Raw genomic sequence first — 21424 nt, forward strand, 5'->3', positions numbered from 1 at the left:
CCAAGTGCCCTAGAACAGATGACTGGTTAAAGAAACTTTGGTACATCTACACAATGGAATACTATGCAGCTGTCAGGAGAGATGAAGTCAGAACTTTGCTTATAAATGGACAGAAATGGAGAGTATCATGCTAAGTGAAATGAGTCAGAAAGAGAGGGACACACATAGAAGGACTGCACTCATTTGTGGAGTATAAAACATAACATGAGGCTGATACCTAAGGATAGTAGATACATGGGACAGGTAGATTGCTGGAAGCCTGCCTCATGAGCAAAGGGGGGAAGGCAGCTGGAATAGAGAAGGGATCACTAAGAAAAAGATGGCTGGAGGAATCTTTCGGGATGGGACATGTGTGCAGAAAGTAGATAAAGGACCAAACATGATAACCTCTCAGGGTCTGTATTGCAAACCATAATGCCCAAAAGTAGAGAGAGATTATGGGGAATCACGTCTGCCATGGAGGCAGGGGGAGGGTGGGAAACGGGGGGTATAACCGGGGATATTGGTGGTAGGGAATGTGCACTGGTGGAGGGATGGGTGTTTGGTCATTGTGTGATTGTATCCCAAACATGAAAGCCTGTAACTATCTCATAGTGATTCAATAAAATAAAAATAAAAAAAAAGACATCATTGCTGGAAAGTTCCCAAAGCTGGAGAACCCAGGCATCCTGACTCAAGAGTCTGATGGGTACCAGCTAAAAGAGACCCTAAATAAAAAGACTCCAAATCATATCCTAATCAGAACGATGAATGCCATACATAGAGATACAATGCTGAGAACAGCAAGATCAAAGAAAGAAATTACATACAAAGGGGTATCCCTTAGATTTACAGCAGATCTACTGAAAGAAACCCTGAGCCAAGGAGAATGGTGGAATACAGTTTTAAAAATTTTCATGAAATGGAGGCTTTGCCAAAAATACTCTACCTCTACTCAGCTAGACTCTCATTCAGATGTGAAGGAATGATACACAAATTTATAGATAAACAACAGCTCAGGAATTTAATAGGCTCAAAACCAATCTTGAAGGAAAAACTCACGGGGCTACTGTAAGGCAAGAAGAATCCCACAAACACAACAGTCCTAAATATCACTAGGGGTGTGATCCCAAACCAAAAATAAATTAAAAATTTTTTTAAAGGTGAGCACAGTGCACACACAGAAAACACAGCAGAAGGAAACTATTTGATATCATTATTAGATACAGCTTTTTACTTACCATCTGTTAGAATTATTTTAGAAGTTTTCCCGGTGTTATTACTGCCCAGACTTAGCACCAGATTACTAATTCCTCAAAATCATAGCCCAGACACATATTTTTCTCTTTTAATTTTTTGGGGGGAGGGTTCTCAAGCAGTGCTGAGGAGACCCAGGGGCCACACCCCTAGTGATACTTGGAAAACTAGGCCAAATAGCTCAACATAAGGGACGAAAGATTTGTTGCTGTTTAGACCCTGCAGTGACAGGACCTCTACTTCTAACATCCCAAAAGGGAGGTCCCGCTGTGGGCCTGGGATAGACCCAAAGTGAGTGGCGAAGCTACCCCATCATCAAAATGAGATCGTCTAGAAATCATAAATGCATGGTTTTGATATAAGCTGTTATGACTTAAGAGACAGGATTCCCATGGAGAAGGACAAGCTGACCTGGCCTGAGGACTTAGTCTGGGACTTACAGTAAAAGCCTTTCTTGCTCTCAGAGCTAAGAGAACTAAGTTTTGGAATCTGTATCTCTTACCGTGTTTATCCAAATAACTGCAGTATTAATAAGAAGTGAACTTAATTGTTTAATATGTACAATTTAAGGGAAAAATAAAAGAATATACATGTCCCTGGGAGACACAGTTTCTCCTTGAGTCAATTTCCCAAAGAGAATTGACTCTGCCGAAATCTTTTACCTCTGTAAATGATCGACCACACCTACATGCAGTCCTGTACCTCAACCCCCTTCAGATGTTCTATAAGTATGCTAGCAACTCTAAATAGGTGACTTTTACCATCTATCCAAGAGTCTCCCATCTCATTGCCGCTCTGTTGGGGAGGCCTGAGGAGGATAGGGAGGAGGCTCTCCTACTCTGGAAGCACGGGTAGCAGCCCCATACTTTGTGAACTCATAGCTGGGTATGCCAAGAGAGTTGAATAGAAAGCAGATGTCAACTTTGTAGAATGAATTATTCAGTGTCAAAGAATCCAACATCAACACTCTTCTACCCATGAGCCACAAATTGCTATTATACTAGGACAGGTTTTATTCAATGTGCTAATAAATTAAAATAACAACAACAAAACATCAAAATAATACTCCTATAAAGGATTTCAAGACTTTCTTTAGAAAGGAACTAACAGCAAAGGTTTTAAGCAAGGAATGCAAAAGGTATTTTCTAATTTCATCTATATTTTTTCTAAATATTTTCTCCAAGATGAGATTCCCCTGAACATAGTTTACTAAATCTAATTCCAATTAACTGAAACAAAATTAATGGAAAATTATAATCAGTCATTATTACAGACTACATTTTACTGTTAAAAGAAGTTAAGCCAATCAGAAAACAACTGCAATCTGCAAATAAAGTATCTGTCCACCGTGTGATCTATGTACAATGAAAGCATCATACCTGATAAGATCTGGCTCTGCACCCTCATTCTTAAAGGATTCCAGAAGTAATCTCTCTCGAGTTACAAGATTATCCAATAGGTTCTGTCTTCGATCTCCTTCAAGCTGTGTTCTGCAGACAACTTGTTAAGGTTCATAGTAGGTGGATTGCCTCATTTTACCTATTTTATTATTAGGTGAATTTTTCAAGTTAGTTTGACATATTTTCACAGACTCTAATCCTGTGTTTCTCAACCAAGCACATAGGGTCTCCTGTGATCCCCCAAGCTATTCCAAGGGGAACAGAGTTCCATGTGAAAATTGAGACATGGCGGGAGGTAGTGGCTGGGGTGGGGGTGGGAGATGGAGCAGGGCACAAAACTACAAAATCAGCTAGTAGGACAGTGGGTGGGTGGCAAAGTTTAGTTTTTTTCCAGTGAACAAAACTGAAATTATTATCTGTTAATAAAACAATTCATTTATGTTTTGTTTTTCCTCTCTGTTTTATTTAATTAAAAAACTGATTTACAAGTTATTGACAGTGTTGGGCATATAATATTCTAGCACTAATCCCACCACCAGTGTCAACTTCCTTTCTTCAGTTTCTCATGTTCCCGCCCACCCACCTCCCACCCCCATCTGCCACCTTGACAGGCATATTTTAAAGTTTGGTGGCTGTAATTTGGATCTCATGTTTCCAGTGTTGCTGAGTCTGTGATTTGGATATACAGTTAGTTATACCACTCTCCCACATAACCTGTATACGAATCACACAGTGTTCCCAGTTCAAGTGCTGGTACATCGTTTCCGGAGCACTGCATGGTATAGCCCCACCACCACTAATACTCTAACACATTTTCTAACCCATCCATAAATTCATAAGTCAAGGTTTAATAAAAATTAGGAATAGATTCAAAGTGTTACATACTAGCTTTCTTTTTGCAAACTGTAGATCAGATAACATAGTTATAATGTGTCAACTTGATTTTGATGAACAGAGTCACTGTACCTTCAAGTACTACCCAAGTACCCAACATCATCCAGCACTGTCTTTGTGTCACTTCTAGTCCACCTCTTTGCTCCTCTCCCTTCCTCACCCTCATTATTTCTTTGTAATCTCAGTACTGAAATCAAAGCCAAGGGTTTAGGTAATGTGGTTTATAATACTGTTACTCAAAGAGTATTATGCATATCACTTTATCTCCTTTCAGCACTCAGTTTTTGTCCAGAGTGGCAGGAAATGTTCACTGGTGAAAAGATGGGTTTTGGAACATTGGATGACTAAAACTCAATCATGAAGAGCTTTATAACTGTATATCTCAAGGTGATTCAATTAAAAAAAGTATTAAATTTTTTAAAAGACCAAGGGTGTGTCATCATTATATATTGTCTATTCCCTTGATTTGTTTCTCTATATACTATCTTCTTGGGCTGGAGCAATAGCACAGCAGGTAGGGTGTTTGCCTTGCATGCGGCCAGGCCGACCCAAGTTCGATTCCTCCGTCCCTCTCGGAGAGCCCAGCAAGCTACCGAGAGTATCTCACCCAAACAGCAAAGCCCGGCAAGCTATCCGTGACGTATTCAATATGCCAAACAGTAACAAGTCTCATGATAGAGACGTTACTAGGCCCACTCGAGCAAACCGATGAACAACGGGAGGACAGTGCAGTGCTATACTATCTTCATGAAGTAAAATACAGTAACTAGCTCTTCCAAGCTGAATGTGGGTACATGCACAAGTTCACACTTGTTTTTAAAAAATAAATAACAAAGATTTCTACCATAAACAGAAAAAATGGAGGGACACAGAAATAGTACACTGGGTAGGGCACTTGCCTTGCACATGACCAATCTGGGTGTGATCCCTAGCACCAAGTATAGTTTCCTGAGCACTACCAGGATAGATCCCTAAGCACAGAACCAGGAGTAAACCCTGAGGATCACCATATATGGTACAAAACCCACTGCCCCCCAAAAGAGAACAAATGGAGAAATGAACATTGGTGAAGGAATGTATCTCACAGAAAACTTTAAAAAAAAAGTGCGGGCGGTGGCGGGGAAGGGGGGAGGCGGCCAAATTAGTCTGCCTGTATTCATGGGCCTTACCTTTTACCTTTTTTATTCAATGATTTGTTTTATTAAAGCTGAACTCCAGATGATTCAAAGTATTCCTGGTCACAATGACCTACTTCTAGCAAAATATTAATGATATTACTGTTGGGATTTATAAATACTTTTAAAAGACAGGGAATAGGGCATGGCTGTGGCTTCAGAAGCACAAGGACTTAATGCAGAGCCCAGCAGCTTGCAGCAGAAAAGTGAATGGACTATGTGTTAATCCACGCCACCATGCCTGCCTGGAAGGGAAAGGGTGTTGCTCCCTTCTGCCTTTTTCCCTCTGGAGAGCAAGATGGCGGCCGCCTCAGAGCTTTTTGGAAAGCCAGGTATGAGCCAGTCGTGACGGAGTGACTGAAACCTCATGGGAAGGGGGAGCATTCCCGGCTCGTTCTTTACGCCCTACCGAGGTCACAAGTTGCCCCCTGACGAGTGGCTCTCTGGCACGGCAATGGCTCTAGAGCCACAGAGACCAATCTTATAATTATCTGACTCTCGGCAGAAATACTTCCAGGCTTAATAAGTAAAATATCAGAAATCCAAAATCATTTGCCTTTTGTAACAGCTGTAGAAAACAAATTATTTCACAATGCCTTTTCAGCAGGTCTGATTAATCAAAGTAGATAGAGTGTTAACTAGAATTCGTCTGCCTCACAGGCATTGGGAGGGTTGGGAGGGGGCGTATATTGGGGTTCTTGGTAGTGAAAAATAAGTACTGGTGAAGGGAAATGTGTTTGATGATTGCATGACCGAGATTTAAACCTGAAAGCTTTGTAACTTTTCCCACAGTGATTCAATAAATAAATAAATTTTTAAAAAAAGACGGAATAAACTTTATACATAAGACTAAAAAACAAATAGAGAATGTCCTGATCCTGAACCACACTGTCTTCGCTAGGGCAACTCGAAGCGGGGAGGGGGGGGGGGGTTGAGTTTCTCCCTGCCCCAGCAGAACCCTGGCAGCTGAAAATCTCCAGAACTCAATTGCAGTCATGCTCAAGACCGCTCTCCACAAACTCTAACGAGCCTCACCCACTAGGGAACCTGCAGAAAAACACAAGTATGTGGGACCCGTGAGTGAGATCTCCAAGCTCACACAGAGCAGGACTGGGCCTCCTCCCCCAAGCTTCCAAGTTTTCCAGTAGCTTGGCAGCCACACCCACAAACTGCTCCCAGCACCATATAATCTCATAAATGGCCTAGATCCAGAGACTCTGAAATAAAGTTCACGGAAGAAAGTGACATAGGCCTTACCCACAAGCGAATCTGTTCTATAATTTTAAATTTCAGAATTCCTGGAGCACGCAACCTCTTATGCTCTACCCCACTGATGTACCAAAAGTAGCACACATTTCTTTGGGTTTAACATACATGTTTGTAATCTCTTATACAAGGGCTTCATGGCTCCAGGATGAAATACAACAATCTTTACACACTTTCCTCTTATGGTGGTGGGAAGGGGCAATGGTGATGGGATTGGCGTTTGAATATTGAATGTAATAAATTGTTGTGAACAACTTTATAAAAATAAAATTAAATTTAAAAAAATAAATGAAAAATAAAAAACAAATAGAGAAACTGGCAGAATTGAGCAGTAGCATCACCATTTCCTGAATGAAAGATACATGGCCTGGTGAATCTAAAATGTTTTTGCTAGTTTTGCTAGCTAGAGAAATCTAATAAAAGAGTTAAAAATCCATTAAATTTCCCCAGTGTCAGTAAAACCAAAATTTGCCACAACCAATGTTAGTACCTTTATTTTAAAAATAGTAAATAAATGTTCTCAACATGTCAGACTGCCAGGCTTCCCTACCATTGCTTTTTCATTTACAACTTGACTACAGTCACTAAGTATCCCATCCTGAAAACCATAAAGTAACCAGTGTAACTGAAAAATAGTACACCAAAGTGTTTCTTCTGCATTAAAAAGGACCAAATATTAGCTCCCTGATCAATGCAAATGGTACTGTCCACTGCATTATCTCCCAGCCCCTAAATCATATGCAAATCAAATATTTGCATTTTTTTAAAAAAGTGTTTTGGGCAGAAACAGGTAGGGCAGCATATAGGTAGGGCAGGGCACTTGCCTTGCACACAGCTAACATTGGTTTAATCCCTGGCATTACATATGGCCCCCCGAGCCTGCCAGGAATGATCTCTGAGCGCAGAGCCAGAAGTAAACCCTGACGAATGGGTGTTCTGGACTTCCTAATCACTGTCTAGGAGGCATAACTAAAAGGTTTTTTAATCATCTAACATTAATTATACTTAAAAAGGAGAATTAAAAGTCACTTTATTAAAAATTTATGGACAAAAATTTGTCAAAGAATCATATAGATCATAAAGAATAACTCATAATTGCTGTAAACACTATTTAAGATTTATGATGATCAGATTTGGGAAGATACACATTATAAGCAGCAAGTGTTTCTGCACTCACCAGCATGCAAATTATTAATAGTAGAAAATTCTAGTAAAAGACATGTCAGCAGATATGTCAGTATTATTTCTACTAAACTAGAATTTAGGGACTGGAGTGGATAGGGTATTTGTTTGCACATGGTCAACGCAGGTACAATCAGGTTCAAGACATGGCATAGCATCTGGTCTCCCAAACCCCACCATAGGTGATTCCTGAGCAGAGTCAGAAATAGGCCCTGAGCACCGCCACGTGTTTTCAATGGGGTCCTCAGAGTTGTGGCTGGGGCACGCACTCTGGAAGGAGTCGGCTGCCGGCAGCCTTGCTCCTAAACGCACCATCTTTCCTGGGCGCGTGTCCTGGGGAGTCACCTATGGTCATGGCCCTGCAGTCCCCGCTCATCCTCCCACTCCCCGCCCCGCGCACCCCTGCTCGCCTGGCCTCAGCTCAGCACTCCTCTGCTCATGCGCTCTTCCACCTGGCTTACGGGGTTCTGTCTCAGCCGCAGTCACCCTCGCTGCACTCACCAAGTTTCCAAGCCGATGGTCAGTCTAGCCCCGGGTCCTGTCCAGCAGCCTTGAGTCCAGCCAGCCTCCCCCACCCCACGACAGACTTTCAACTTTTTTTTTTGCTTTTGGGGTCACACCCAGGGATGCACAGGGGTTCTTCCTGGCTCTGCACTCAGGAATCACTCCTGGTGGTGCTCGGGGGACCATGTGGGATGCTGGGAATCAAACCCAGGTCGATGCAAACGCCCTACCCGCTGTGCTATCGCTGTGACCCCAAACTTTCCACTTTCTGACACAAGCTGATGTCTGGCCAGCATTCTCTCTGGTCAGGGGTCCAACAAGGTGCCTGAAAACCTTGTAGGATGAACAAGGTGGGAGGTCCCAGGCCCGAAGAGGTGCAGGTGTGATCAGAATAGGGGTCGGGTGGGGGAGGAGCTTCAGCAGAGCCCCCACGAGAAGACGCTGAGTCGAGATGCCTGGGACCGTGACCCCACAATCGTCCAGCGAAGATTGTTAGAGGCAGGTGTCATGCAGCTGTTAGCCATTTGGGGGCTGGTTTTGGGGTCACACCCAGCAGTACTCAGGGGTTACTCCTGCCTATGTGCTCAGGAATCGCTGCTGGCTGGCTCGGGGGAGCCGTGGGGTGCTGGGAATGGAATCCTGGTCGCCACCTGCAAGGCAGGTGTCTTCCTCGCTGTGCTCTTTCTCTGGCCTAGATGTTATACTTTTTTTTTTTTTCTTTTTGAGCTGGGCAAGCTACCCAGAGTATCTCGCCCTCATGGCAAAGCCTGGCTAGCTACCCAAGATGTATTCGATATGCCAAACACAGTAACAAGTCTCACAATGGAGACGTTACTGGGCCCGCTGGAGCAAGCTAAACAACGGGTGGACAGTTCTATAGTGCTACGGTGCTACCGCCATGTGTGAGCCAAAACCAAAATTGAAAAGAAATAAAGTATAATTTTTTTTTAAAAAGTATAATTCAGCTTTTAAATAATCAGCTTTGAATCATTTGAATACTAGTTCTTTCCTTTCCCAACTGTGAAGTCCTAAGTTCACAGAGATTCTTTTTTTTTTTTTGATGTAATTCCACTGCATGAATGCTAGAATTTCTCTCCAACTGCATCAGTGACAGTGTACAAAATCCGACCCAATCTCAAGTATGTTTTTTGTAAAGAAGGAAAGCAATAATTTAAAGTTCCTGAAATTGGTAAATTGCCATCCTATATATTTTAAATCTGAATAATTAAAAGTATTTGGGAAGAGAAAGGGAAAGAGAGGTGGGAAATAGAATTTAAACAAGGTCTTTTTAAACAATGAAATAACCTTTTAAACATCACGGTCCTCCCGTTGTTCATCGATTTGCTCGAGCGGGCCCAGTAACGTCTCCTTCGTGAGACTTGTTGTTACTGTGTTTGGCATATTGAATATGTCACGGGTAGCTTGCCAGGCTCTGCCATGGGGGCGAGATACTCTCGGCAGCTTGCCAGGCTCTCCGAGAGGGGCGGAGTAATCGAACTCGGGTCATCCATGTTGGCTGCGTGCAAGGCAAACGCCCTACCGCTGTGCTATCGCTCCAGCCCTATTTAAACAATGAAAAAAATTTCACACTGTTCAGTATTCACACTGTCCTCCCATTGTTCATCAATTTGCTCGAGCAGGCCCAGTAACGTCTCCTTCGTGAGACTTCTGGTTACTGTGTTTGGCACATTGAATACATCACGGGTAGCTTGCCAGGCTTTGCCGTGCAGGCGAGACACTCTCAGTAGCTTGCCAGGCACTTCGAGAGCGGCAGAGGAATCGAACCCGGCTCGGCCAAGCTGGCTGCCTACAAGGCAAATGCCCTACTAGCTGTGCTGTCGCTCCTTCCTCAAAATACAGAAGTTTATGAGCACCCTCCAATCTCTGAGGTGGATTACATAAATTCTATCCTCAGAACCAGATGAAATTACAGAAGAAATAACTTAATTGTATGGAGGGTGAAATGTTTTTAAAGTTATATTCCAGTTTAAGTTTTGAATTATGCAGATTCTTAAATACTTATGTATATTTAATAATTAGTATATTTTAACTGCTTATACTTAACTCAGCAAACACTGAGATCACAAAAAAAAATTTTAAAAGGTATACTCTAAGAGTCCATAAGAAAAAGTAATTTTTACTGTGTAATGATTAGCTCTCTAACAACTTGACATAAATTTAAAAAGTTAAAGTTCTAAACAATAGTTTAGTACACAAACATTTTAAGATGAGTAAGTTCTTTACTTTCATGAAAGCTACCAAATACATAATTGCTAATATATCTATTGCACAATATATTCTAATATTAAATGTGTTTTAAGTAATGTGTTTTAGTATACCATAATCATATGTGTAGGTTCCTTTAAATGAGAATAAAACAGCCCTGCCAAACTAAAATTCCTTGAAGTCTATATATTAAGATGTTGACTTTGACAAAATAAAAGTTTTATATTATAGACTAACTGTACAGTAACAAATGATACCACACAAAAGACAATGAGAAAAATTATATATCAGAATATCCCAACTGTGTTCCAAAGAAGACCCCAATTGTTTGATGAAATTAAACTTTTATTTTGAAACCATAGTGGTTGATAACAATACTTGGAAAATCATGTAACCTCCCCAGTGACATGAAGAGGTTTATAATATATATATATATATATATATATATATATATATATATATGCTACCAAGAGTCTCTAGCCCGAACGGCAAAGCCTGGCAAGCTACCTGTGACGTATTTGATATGCCAAACACAGTAACAATAAGTTTCACAATATTACTGGGCCCACTCGAGCAAATTGATAAACAACAGGAGGACAATGACAGTGACATGTATATATGTGTGTGTACATATACACATATGGGTCTTTTGTATAAACTACAGAAAAAATAAAGTCCCATTTTTAAAGACAAAGCATCATTCACTCTGTCACCGAATGTCACAGAACTAGCCAGTAGAAGTAACAAGATTAGAATTATGAATTCAATAAATGCTCTTTCTATCACAAATCCATCTTGAAGAGGAAATAGTCACCTTTGCCTTATTAGAGCTGAAGTCAGCACTAAAAAGATAGTCAAGCACATATTTTGTTGCTAAACTGTATAACCTTATCTTCAATATTTTAGATAAAAAATAATATAGAAGTTTCAATATTTTTTAAAAACTATGATTTTCTTTTTATAAGTATATAATTTTTTAAAATTCATAGTATAAATAATTCTATGCTAATACGTTAAACACTTTACATAAAATATATAAGTCCTACAAATATACAATTTAATAAGTGTGAAGAGAGGAGAATTAAGAAAATCTTAAGGGAAAATCTAAATAGGCTTATAATGTTATAAAAGTGTGTTTTGTCCCTGAAAAGGGAATACTGGCCTTATGTTAGAAAACATTATATAGATAGTTCTTAAATAGCTGCATTAATAACTTCTAATAAAAATCTCTACAGATAGATGTAACAAAATCACCCAAACACATACAGAACATTCAATATAAATGAAACATTAATTCATTATTGGAAAAGCATAAAATCACTTAGCAAGTTCAAACAAGCTAGAACAAGCAAGCTAGGACTAAACAGACCTTTCTTAACCTAACAGACCCCATCTTGACCTCTGTTTTCAAACTATAATTAAGCTAAGTTTAAAAACTTTTTTTTTAAGTTTAAAAAAAATGTTTAATGGTTAACAGTTTTCTCAGATGATGAATTTCTTTTAAAAAGAAAAAAAATCCTTGTAAATGTATTTTCAAGTTTAAATAGAAAGTGGAGATAAAGGTAAAAGATACTGGAAACAAATATCTTCTATCTCCTAGAACACCTCATATTAAGCAGTGTCATTATTCTAAAATAACAGTAGGCCAAACAAGAAAATTCCAAAATATGCACAAATAGGGAGCACTGTAGCACTGTCCTCCTGTTGTTCATTGATTTGCTCGAGCGGGCACCAGTAATGTCTCACAACAAATTGTGAAACTTGTTATTACTGTTTTTGGCATATGGAATACATCACAAGTAACTTGCTAGGTTTTGCCGTGCAGCAAGAAACTCATGGTAGTTTGCCAGGCTTTCCGAGAGGAAGAAACTTTTTTATATTTAATTTCTACTGGTACATTCTCTTGGGGGTAAAAATTGATCAGTTTTTTTTTTGCTTTTTGGGTCACACCCTGCAATGCACAGGGGTAACTCCTGGCTCTGCGCTCAGGAATTACCCCTGGTGGTGCTCAGGGGACCATATGGGATGCTGGGAATCGAACCCGGGTCGACCACGTGCAAGGCAAAGCCTTACCCGCTATGCTATTGCTCCAGCCAAAAAAATTGATCATTTAAATCTCTGGAAACACCATTAGAATCTAAGCTCAAAATTATCATGAGAGTGTCCTATTAAAGCAGGAACTAATCATCTTCAAAGTTGTCTAGACAGGTGCAGAGCTCTGTATAGCTAACAGGAAGTATTAGCTTCCTGCCATGAAAAGGTTATGTCCAAAGAAGTTAATTCCTTCAGTATGTCTTGCTTTGCCAGCACGGCACTATAAAACATGTAACACTTAAAATAGAAATCAAGATCATAGGCAATATCTTGGAAAGCAGGTCTTCCTCAAGCTGTGGAAAAATCTGGGTGGCCCAGATTCTTTCCTTTCTTAAAATAAAGCCAGTTTTTCCTCCCACTCTAGTAAAGAGGTGGAAATGTTTACATGGATACATCTGATGTGCTGACAAAGCTCTTAGCAATAAATCCTTCAAAAGGGCGATCTTTTCCTTCAGATTCTGCAACAAAGCTCTGATTGTCACGGTAAGCTGAAAAGAAAAGAATACAACCCTAAGTATGCTAGTTCAAAGGTGTAGACTCTATAAAAAATACCATATAAATGCTATTTTATATACTATAATTCAACAAGAAGGGACTGGAAGAGATGCCTAATTTCTCGTAATGACTTTTAGTGTTGTTGTGTTAATGTTCACACACCAAATGCCTATACCCATTCTACAACCCAGACTAGGTGGTAAACCATGAAGACCTGAACACTTACAGTGAACTGAATGTTTATTTCTATCAAAACTGTCTCATGAAAGTCTACCCTCTAATCCTATTTGTCTACCTTGGTGCCAAACAAGAAATTTTTCCCTAGTGTTTATTCATAAATGAAAATGCCAGTTCCCTTCACTATTTATAAAATAAGATGTTAAATCCACTGTCATGCTGACCAACCTCCAAACACAGCTGTATACTTTGAAAGCATTGAAAGGTTTTACAGCAATGTGTGTTTCTGTAAAACACTGTATTCTTTTTTGTAGGAATTAGTCAATTTTTTCTAATCATTTTGCAGTAAGGGAGATGAGTACACTGGTGACCACTGGGATGTTGGAAACATTTTTAATAATACTGTAAACAATGTAATCGCAATTAAGAATAAATTTCTGGGGCTGGAGCAATAGCACAGTGGGTAGGGCATTTGCCTTGCATGTGGCCGACCCAGGTTCAATTCCCAGCATCCCATATGGGGGGGGAGGGGAGAAGGAGGAGGAGGAGGAAGAGGAGGAGGAGGAGGAGGAGGAAGTCACTTAGAACTTGCCATCTCACTGCCACTTCAGGACACCTGTGAAGCGCACCTGCTGCCCAGCTAGGCTTAAGCTCAGCCCCAGGAGGCCCCATTAGGCCCCAGAAGGTCCCTCAAACCAAAGCTAGGAAGTAGTTAGGAAGCTAAATTTAGAACGTGCCATCTCAACTGCTGGTAGGGTCCCACGCAAAGTAAGCGTGCTAGCTGGCTAGGAAACAGAGCAGACCCAGGAGGCCCTGGAAGGTCCCACACTCATTAGTGACTAGAAAGATGCGCTAAGAATTTCCCACCTTGCCCTCAGGTCAGGACTTCTGCAAAGCATGAGGCTGCTAACAGGACTGAGCAATACTTGATTTCTTTATATCTCACAGAGACCATATACTAACCACATAACAACACACACACAAAAAGATCTCCAGACTGCGAAACTCACAATGGGAAAGCAACACAGAACCCCAGCATGCTTAGCAAGATGATAGCCCAGAAGACTCAACCAGCAATAAACAGCATGTAATCATTCTGATAAGGAATTTTCAGAGGAAATGTTGAACATATTTAAGAAATCCAAGGAAACTGTGTAATACACAGCCAATATAATACAAGAGAATATGAGAGCAGAACTGAGAAAACTATAAGCACAAATGACAGAAAAAAAGAATTTGGCAGGTGAAATGCAAAACTCCACAAGAAGGCCTCAGCAGCAGAACAGAAGAGGACAAAATCAGTGAGCTCCAAGATGTGATGCAGGAAACCTCTGGACAACAGCTGAAGATGAAAAAAGAATCATAATAAATGAACAACAGATAAGAGAACTATAGAACTGTAGAATGAATTCAAGCGGAACATAGGGGTCCTAGAGGGTCAGGAAGACAATCCCAATGAAGAAAAATCAGTCAATGACATCATTGCTGAAAAGTTCCCAGTGCTGAAGAGTGCATGCACCCAGATCCAAGACCCAAAGGGTACCAGCTAAAAGAGATCCAAATAAGAACATGCCAACACATCATAGCCTGAATGACAAAAACCACTGAGATAGATTACTGAAGGCATCAAGATCAAAGAAGTATATTACAAAGAAGCATCAGTAATTATAGCAGATCTGCCAAACGAAATGATCTGGGAATGAAGACAATGGTGGTATATAGTTTGATTTTTAAAAAAAATTCAATGAACACCTCATCTAGAATACTGTACCAACCCAGACTCTCAGATTTAAAGAAAAAATACACAACTTCATCAATAAACAACAACTCAGGAAATTCATATATTAAAATTAGCTTTACAAGAACTAATGGAGCTACTTTAAGAAAAAAACAGTCCCACAAATATGTCAAAATTCTACAGAAAAATGACACAAAATTTCATGATAATAATCTCATTAAATGTCAACAGCATAAATGCACTAATTAAGAAACACAGAATAGCAGAATGTTTTAAAAAACTGAATCCAAACTTCTGCTGCCTACAAAAAAATAAGAAACACATTTGAAAAGGGCAAAGACTCAAAGTCAAAAGTCAGAAGACAGTATTTCAAACAAACAATGGCACAAAAAGGCCGGAATAGCCATATGGCATCAGACAACATTGACTTCAGGATTTAAAAAGTTATATGGGATGGATAGGGTCATTTTTTAATGATCAAGAGATATGTCCATCAGGAATAACTCACACTCCTAAACATATATGCAACTAATGGAGGACCAGTAAAACACTTAAATGTTAATCCAGCTGAGGACACTGATATCGACATAGTAACGGTTAGAGACATCCACATTCTATGTCAGCTTCAATGTAAAAGGTCCACCTTCACAGTTTCACTACTAACTTCAAAAGAGATGCAAGCCAAGCAACAAAACTCACAGGTACAGTGATCTTTGGATTGAAAACTCTGGGAACCCTCGGGAGGGGATCGGGCCAAGTTCCTGCCCTGATGAAGTCGTGGCAGCCAACCCATACCCCACAACTGACACCATTCATTCACCGCTTCATGACTAATCGCTGAAGAGATGACAAACCAACAAAACTCCCAGGTAAACAGATCCTCAAGTTCTTGAAGCACAAGCAGCCACATATGTGAACAGCACAACGTCTCCAAATTAAAAAATACTGAAAGTCCAGTAGGAGCACAGCAACTTAGATGGTAAAGTATCATAGATGCCAATGAAGCTCAAAAAGTAAAAACATTAATACAGAAGGCTCATCCAGCAATAAACAGCTCAGTAAATCCTGAGACAATGATTTTAATAATCCCATTGCGAGATATTCACAAATTTTCTTTTACTAAACTACTTTTTGATAATTCCACTTACCATTTCAATATAACATGCAACACAAACTAAATTATTTTGAACCTTAGCAGGTTTGGGGGGTAGGCAGGAAACTGGGGACATTGGTGGAGAGGTCACACTGGTGGTGGATTGGTGTTGGAACATTAAATGCCCAAGACGACTACATTAGGGCAGGGGTATTAAGGTCTAGCCTAGCACAGTGGGTAAGATGCTTGCACTGCATGCAGCATATCCAGTTTTGATCCGGCCTCCCATGGAGTCCCCCAAGCATGGCCAGGAATAATTCCCAATCGTAGAACCAGGAATAATCCCAGAGCATCACCAGGTATATCTCCAAAACAAAAACAAATGAAAAATAAAACTGCCTTGTGAAAACTTTAAACTAAGGTATTTAATCATATATATATTTTTTGCTTTTTTTGGGTAACACCTGGAAGTACACAGAGGTTACTCCTGGCTCTTGCACTCAGGAATTACTCCTGGCAGTGCTCAGGGGACCATATGGGATGCTGGGAATCGAACTTGGGTCGGCCGCGTGCAAGGCAAAAAATAAATAGTTGGAGACTTCAACACCACCCTATCATCACATGAAACGTCAATTAGACTACGCAGGGGTTGTGGAAGGATATATTTTTTTAATAAATTTCAGGAGTGTTTGATTAACTTCTTTGAAAAATATCCTTATAGGGACTGCACTGAATCTGAATAATACTTTGGGGACTATTGCCATTTTGACAACGCTAATTCTCCCAATCCGTGAGCAGGGGATGTGTTATCATTTTCTTGAGCCCTCTCTTGTTTTTTAAAGTAGTATTTTGTACGGGCTGGAGCGATAGCACAGCGGTAGGGCGTTCGCCTTACAAGCGGCCAACATGGCCGACCCGAGTTCGATTCCTCCGCCCCTCTCGGACAGCCCGGCAAGCTACCGAGAGTATTCGATATGCCAAACACAGTAACAACAAAGTCTCCAATGGAGACGTTACTGGGCCCGCTCGAGCAAATTTTGTACGGGTTTTTTTGTATAGGTCTTTCAACTCACTGATTGGGAGAAACTATCTGATCACTACTCATTCGATAAAGGGTTAATAAAAATATTCTTGGTAGAACTGTCAAGAAAAAAACATAAAACCCTATTTAAAAATGGGGAGAAGAGATGAACAGAAATGTCCTCAAAAAAGAATTCCAAATGGGTATTTGATCATCGCATAATTGAAACCCAAGCACAAAAATGTGTAAGTCTGCAACTGTACCTCATGATGTCTCACTATTAAAAAAAAAAAGAAAGAAAAAAAAAGAATTCCAAATGACCAAAAGACATTAAAAATGCTCTCTCTCAGTAATGTGGAAATCATCTGCCCCACAGGTAGGGGGAGGGTGTGGGATGGGGGTGTACTGGGGTTTTTGGTGGTGGAAGGTGGGCACTGGTGAAGGTATGGGTGTTTCATTGTATGACCGAGACTTAAACCCAATAGCTTTGTAACTGCTCTCATGGTGATTCAATAAATAAAATTATAAAAAAATGAAAAAAAATGCTCTCTCTCATTTTGTTATTTGCTTTTCATCAGGGAAAAAGGCAAATAACAAAAATGAGAAGACTCACAACCAGAGAGATGGCGCTCATCAAAAAGAATAGTGGGCTGTAGTGATAGCACAGCGGGCAGGGTGTTTGCCTTGCACGTGGCCGACCTGGGTTTGATTCCCAGCAACCCATATGGTCCCCTGAGTACCACCAGGAGTAACCCCTGTGCATTGCCGAGTGTGACCCAAGAAGCAAAAAAATAATAATAATAATAACAACCAGTGTTTGTGTGGATATAAGGAAGAAAGGAGTCTCATTCACTGTTGGTAGGAATGTAACTGCTTAGCCTTTTTGGAAGACAATATGAACATTCCTCAAAAAACTAGGAATTGAAAGTCCTTGGGACCTAGCAATTCCACCCCTGGGAATATACCCCAAGAGTCCCAGAAGCATGATGCAGAAAAGACATCTGCACTACTACATTTACTGCAGCACTATTCGCAATAGTCAAAATATGGAAACAACCCAAATGTCCAAGAATAGATGAGTGAACAAATAAGCTATGGTACATATATATACAATGAACACTACTCAGCCATAAGAAAAGATGGTAAAGGTAAAGGTAAAGGCCCTCCCGTTGATCGTCGATTTGCTCGAGCGGGCCCAGTAACGTCTCCATTGGAGACTTTGTTGTTACTGTGTCTGGCATATCAAATACTCTCGGTAGCTTGCCGGGCTCTCCGAGAGGGGCGGAGGAATCGAACTCGGGTCGGCCATGTTGGCCGCTTGTAAGGCGAACGCCCTACCCGCTGTGCTAATTTGCTGCTATATGGATGGGTCTGGAGAGTATCATCTTGAGTCAAGTAAGAGGTAGAGTAACAGACTCAGAATGATCTCTCTCACGTGTGGGATATAAAGAAGCTTCCTAAGGGAATATAAACTGTCTAAAGGCAACAGAAATGAAGAGCAAGAGAACCAGTGTTCAGTACAAAGCTTGCCACTGGGGTGGAAGTGGATGTAATAAGATAGGGACAACAACAGTAGGACAATTATGTCTGCCACAGAGGTAGGCTGGGGTGGCAGGAGGAAAACTCGGGACAATGGTGAAGAGAATAGTATCGGAATATTGTATGCCTAAAACTCAATCATAAATATATTTGTAACTTTGCAATTCATGGTGATTCAATATAAATTAAATCATTTTGGGAGTGCAGTACTGCCAGGTCACTCTGTACCTGCATCAGCAGCCTGATGGTGCCTTCAGGCTTCCTAATATCCCAAAATTGTCACTGTGCCTCTGGCCAGACTCTCACAACTCAGGACCAAGTTTCCCAAGAAATTAAATGGTCAAAAGTTAGGTATGTAGGATCCATGCCTCTAGCTCAGATATATCAGATTATTTATCGACCTTGTTTCATAGACCCATAAATAAATCTCAAAAGAGATCAAAAGCCACAGTTAATTTCAGCGCAAGGCTGAAGAGATCGGTTTAAATCAAATTTGGGGAGGATAAAAAGGGGGGGGAGTGGGTCAGTCTGGTGCCAACCCAAGCAGAGCCACCAGCAGCCACTTGCTTCCACAATCCAAAATTGCTGCCATGTCCTGACCTAGACTTCAACGTCTCAGAATGGACCTCCCTGAGATATAATCTGCTGAAAGTTGGGGTATGTGAGTTTTGTTAATGAAATCTCCAGGCTTTTTCAGACTCACGATGGGACGTGCTACCTCCCCCACCTCCCTATACTTTCGGAAGCTTTGGCAGTCCCGTCCATACTCCAAAGCCACCCAGTTAATAAAAGCTACTTCAGTCTTTCCTTCCTGATAAAAATACTGAACACCCTAAAAAACACAATGACCTCTAAGTACCTTGTAATGCAAACCATAATGCACAAAGGGAGAGAGAGAAAGAAGAAAAGTACCTGCCATAAAGGCAAGTTCCAGTGGGGAGGGGAGATTGGGGGATGGTGGGAGGGAAATGGGAAGTGGTGGGAAATATACACTGGTGGAGGGATAAGTGTTGGATCATTGTATGACTGAAACCCAATCATGAATATCTTTGTAATGGTCTATCTCATGGATATTCAATTAAAAAGTTAAAATAAATTTAATCATTTTTAATTTAAAAATAGCAAAAACTCTAAGAAAATCAGAAATTTATATGATTAGGTATTTTTATAATCTGACTTTTCTAAATACCAGTTCTCCTTCCTCTATAAGTAAAGACTACAAATAATAATGATAATTGGACTAGAAGATTCCAACCCCAAGGTGGATCTCCAGTACCAGTATCAAAAGGTGTAGCCTAGGAAGCTACAGAACTTCATGAAATATGTCCCTGAGACCCCCAATCACTGCCAGAGTGGCCCTTGTGGTCCTTGGCACCACTTGGAATAAACCTCTTCCTCCAAAACAAAGAAAAAAGTTACTGCTAGTTAAAAAAAAAACTTTAAAATACTTGTTAAAACATATACTTACATTTTTTAAATCATTTACAAACTCAAAAGCTAAATCAACAGAAAAATATCTATACCAAATAAGCCAAAGAATTAGGTTATGATATATATAAAGGTAAATTCATAAAGAAGTGAAATATTAAATAAATATATCAAATGATGGTTAGTGGCAAAATAAAAATACCTAGTGAATTATTGTATATTTTAACCTAACAAATTTCTAACAAAATTAGAAAGATGTTTATATTATAAAATATAATTAGTGCTGGGGGGGTAGAAAGATTGCCTGACATGCACAGAGATCGAGATCCTATTCTATTCATTCCATGTCTTCACTGACACTGTGAAATTTAACCTTGTATGCCCTGGCACCACTGAAGAGGTTCAATAAAAAATAATAATAATAATAAAAGATTCTTCTGCCCTGTACCTTACCCCTTGATCAGGGATTGGGACTGCCTCAAGCCAATCTATCCTCTAACACCAGGGTGCCATGGGGATCTTGGACTTCCAGCACCCTGTGGGTAAGACCCGACAGAGACACCTGCAAGCCCAAGAACACCCAGCCTTTTGTACTGGATGCTATATCTCACCACTAAGCCAGAGATTGGGCCTGCCTCATGTCAAAACTAAATGGACACACCAGGTAGTTAAAATATCACTGCAAACATCTCTCACATCACAGGCAGGCTGGATGTGGCACTCCTACTACTCAGACATTATATAACCTCAAATTTCAATTAACTCAATGGAGTAAACAGTTAAAAGTTCCCTGATTATACTCAACACTGCCTAATTGTAAGGAAAATCTGAAGAGCAACTGAAGTATTAGTAGCCTTATGAATAGATCAGATCTCAATTAACTGGGAATCTAAACCTCCATCATTAACACCCACAAAACTCAGAGCTGGCTACCAAGCCCAGATCACTGAGGGAAAGGAACACAGGCAGGCTGCGCCACTAACAGCCAACTCCCAAGGACTCACTTAATCTCCCCCTATCCAGGTACAGGCCCCAGAGGGTGAGAGAGGGTGGCGTCCAGAACCTTATTCTCCCCCTTCATATCCTGGAAGAACCATAAATTATCCTCTTAGGTGGAACTCTCACTAGGGCAGTCTGGTCACCAGAAACATGTTAGGCCAGTAATTCATTAGCCCCACATCAATTAACATTACAAATTAATATTACATCAAAAACATGACAGTAATGGTGAGCATGAAAGTCTAAACCACAGGTCACAATGGTAAAGCAAAACAGAAGCCCACCAAGCTTAGTTAGTGAAGAAACTATTCAAGAAGACCAACCTCTCTGACAAGGAATTTGTAAGGGAGCTACTGAGGATGCATAGGGAGCTAAAAGAAACAATGGAATGCACCTCCAATAAAATACAAGAGGATCTGAGAGCAGAAATGTGGAAAATGCAAACAAAATTACAAACAGGAATGACAGATCTGAAAAATCTGGTAGGTAAATTAAAAAACTCAGTGGAAGACCTCAGCAGCAGAGTAACAGCTGCTGAGGACAGAATCAGTGACCTCCAAGATGAAGTGCAGAGACTCTCCAGACAACAGCAGAAAATGGAAAAGAGATTCATAATGAAACAACAGATGTCAAGAGAAGATCGGAATGAAGCCAAGAGGAATAACTTAAGAATCATTGGAGTCCCAGAGGGACAGGAAGAAAACCCTGACGAGGAAGAAACTGTCAAAGACATCATTGCTAAGACATTTCCAGAGCTGAAGAGTACATGGGACCAGAATCAGGAGCCCAAAGGGTACCAGCTAGAAGAAATCCAAATAAAAATACTCCAAGACACATCCTGATCAAAAGGATGAAAACCTTAGGCAGACACAAAATTCTGAAAGCATCAATATCAAAGAAAGAAATTCCCTATAAAGGATCATCCTTAAGATTGACAGCCAACTTATCTGATGAAAC

General features: G+C 40.4%; 1 protein-coding gene across 1 annotated transcript in view; it reads right to left on the minus strand.

Moving 5' to 3' along the window:
• STX8 (syntaxin 8) overlaps window positions 1-21424 on the minus strand; it is a 343238-nt gene that overhangs the window by 287334 nt on the left and 34480 nt on the right. The window contains exons 3-4 of the mRNA XM_056114921.1: window positions 12371-12465; window positions 2616-2726 (exon numbers count right to left, since the gene is read on the minus strand). Of these exons, the coding sequence (XP_055970896.1) occupies window positions 2616-2726; window positions 12371-12465 (206 nt within the window). The remainder of the gene's footprint in view (window positions 1-2615; window positions 2727-12370; window positions 12466-21424) is intronic.

The sequence above is a fragment of the Sorex fumeus genome, unplaced genomic scaffold (genome assembly GCF_029834395.1).
Source record: "Sorex fumeus unplaced genomic scaffold, SorFum_2.1 ptg000028l, whole genome shotgun sequence".
Classification (NCBI taxonomy): domain Eukaryota; kingdom Metazoa; phylum Chordata; class Mammalia; order Eulipotyphla; family Soricidae; genus Sorex; species Sorex fumeus.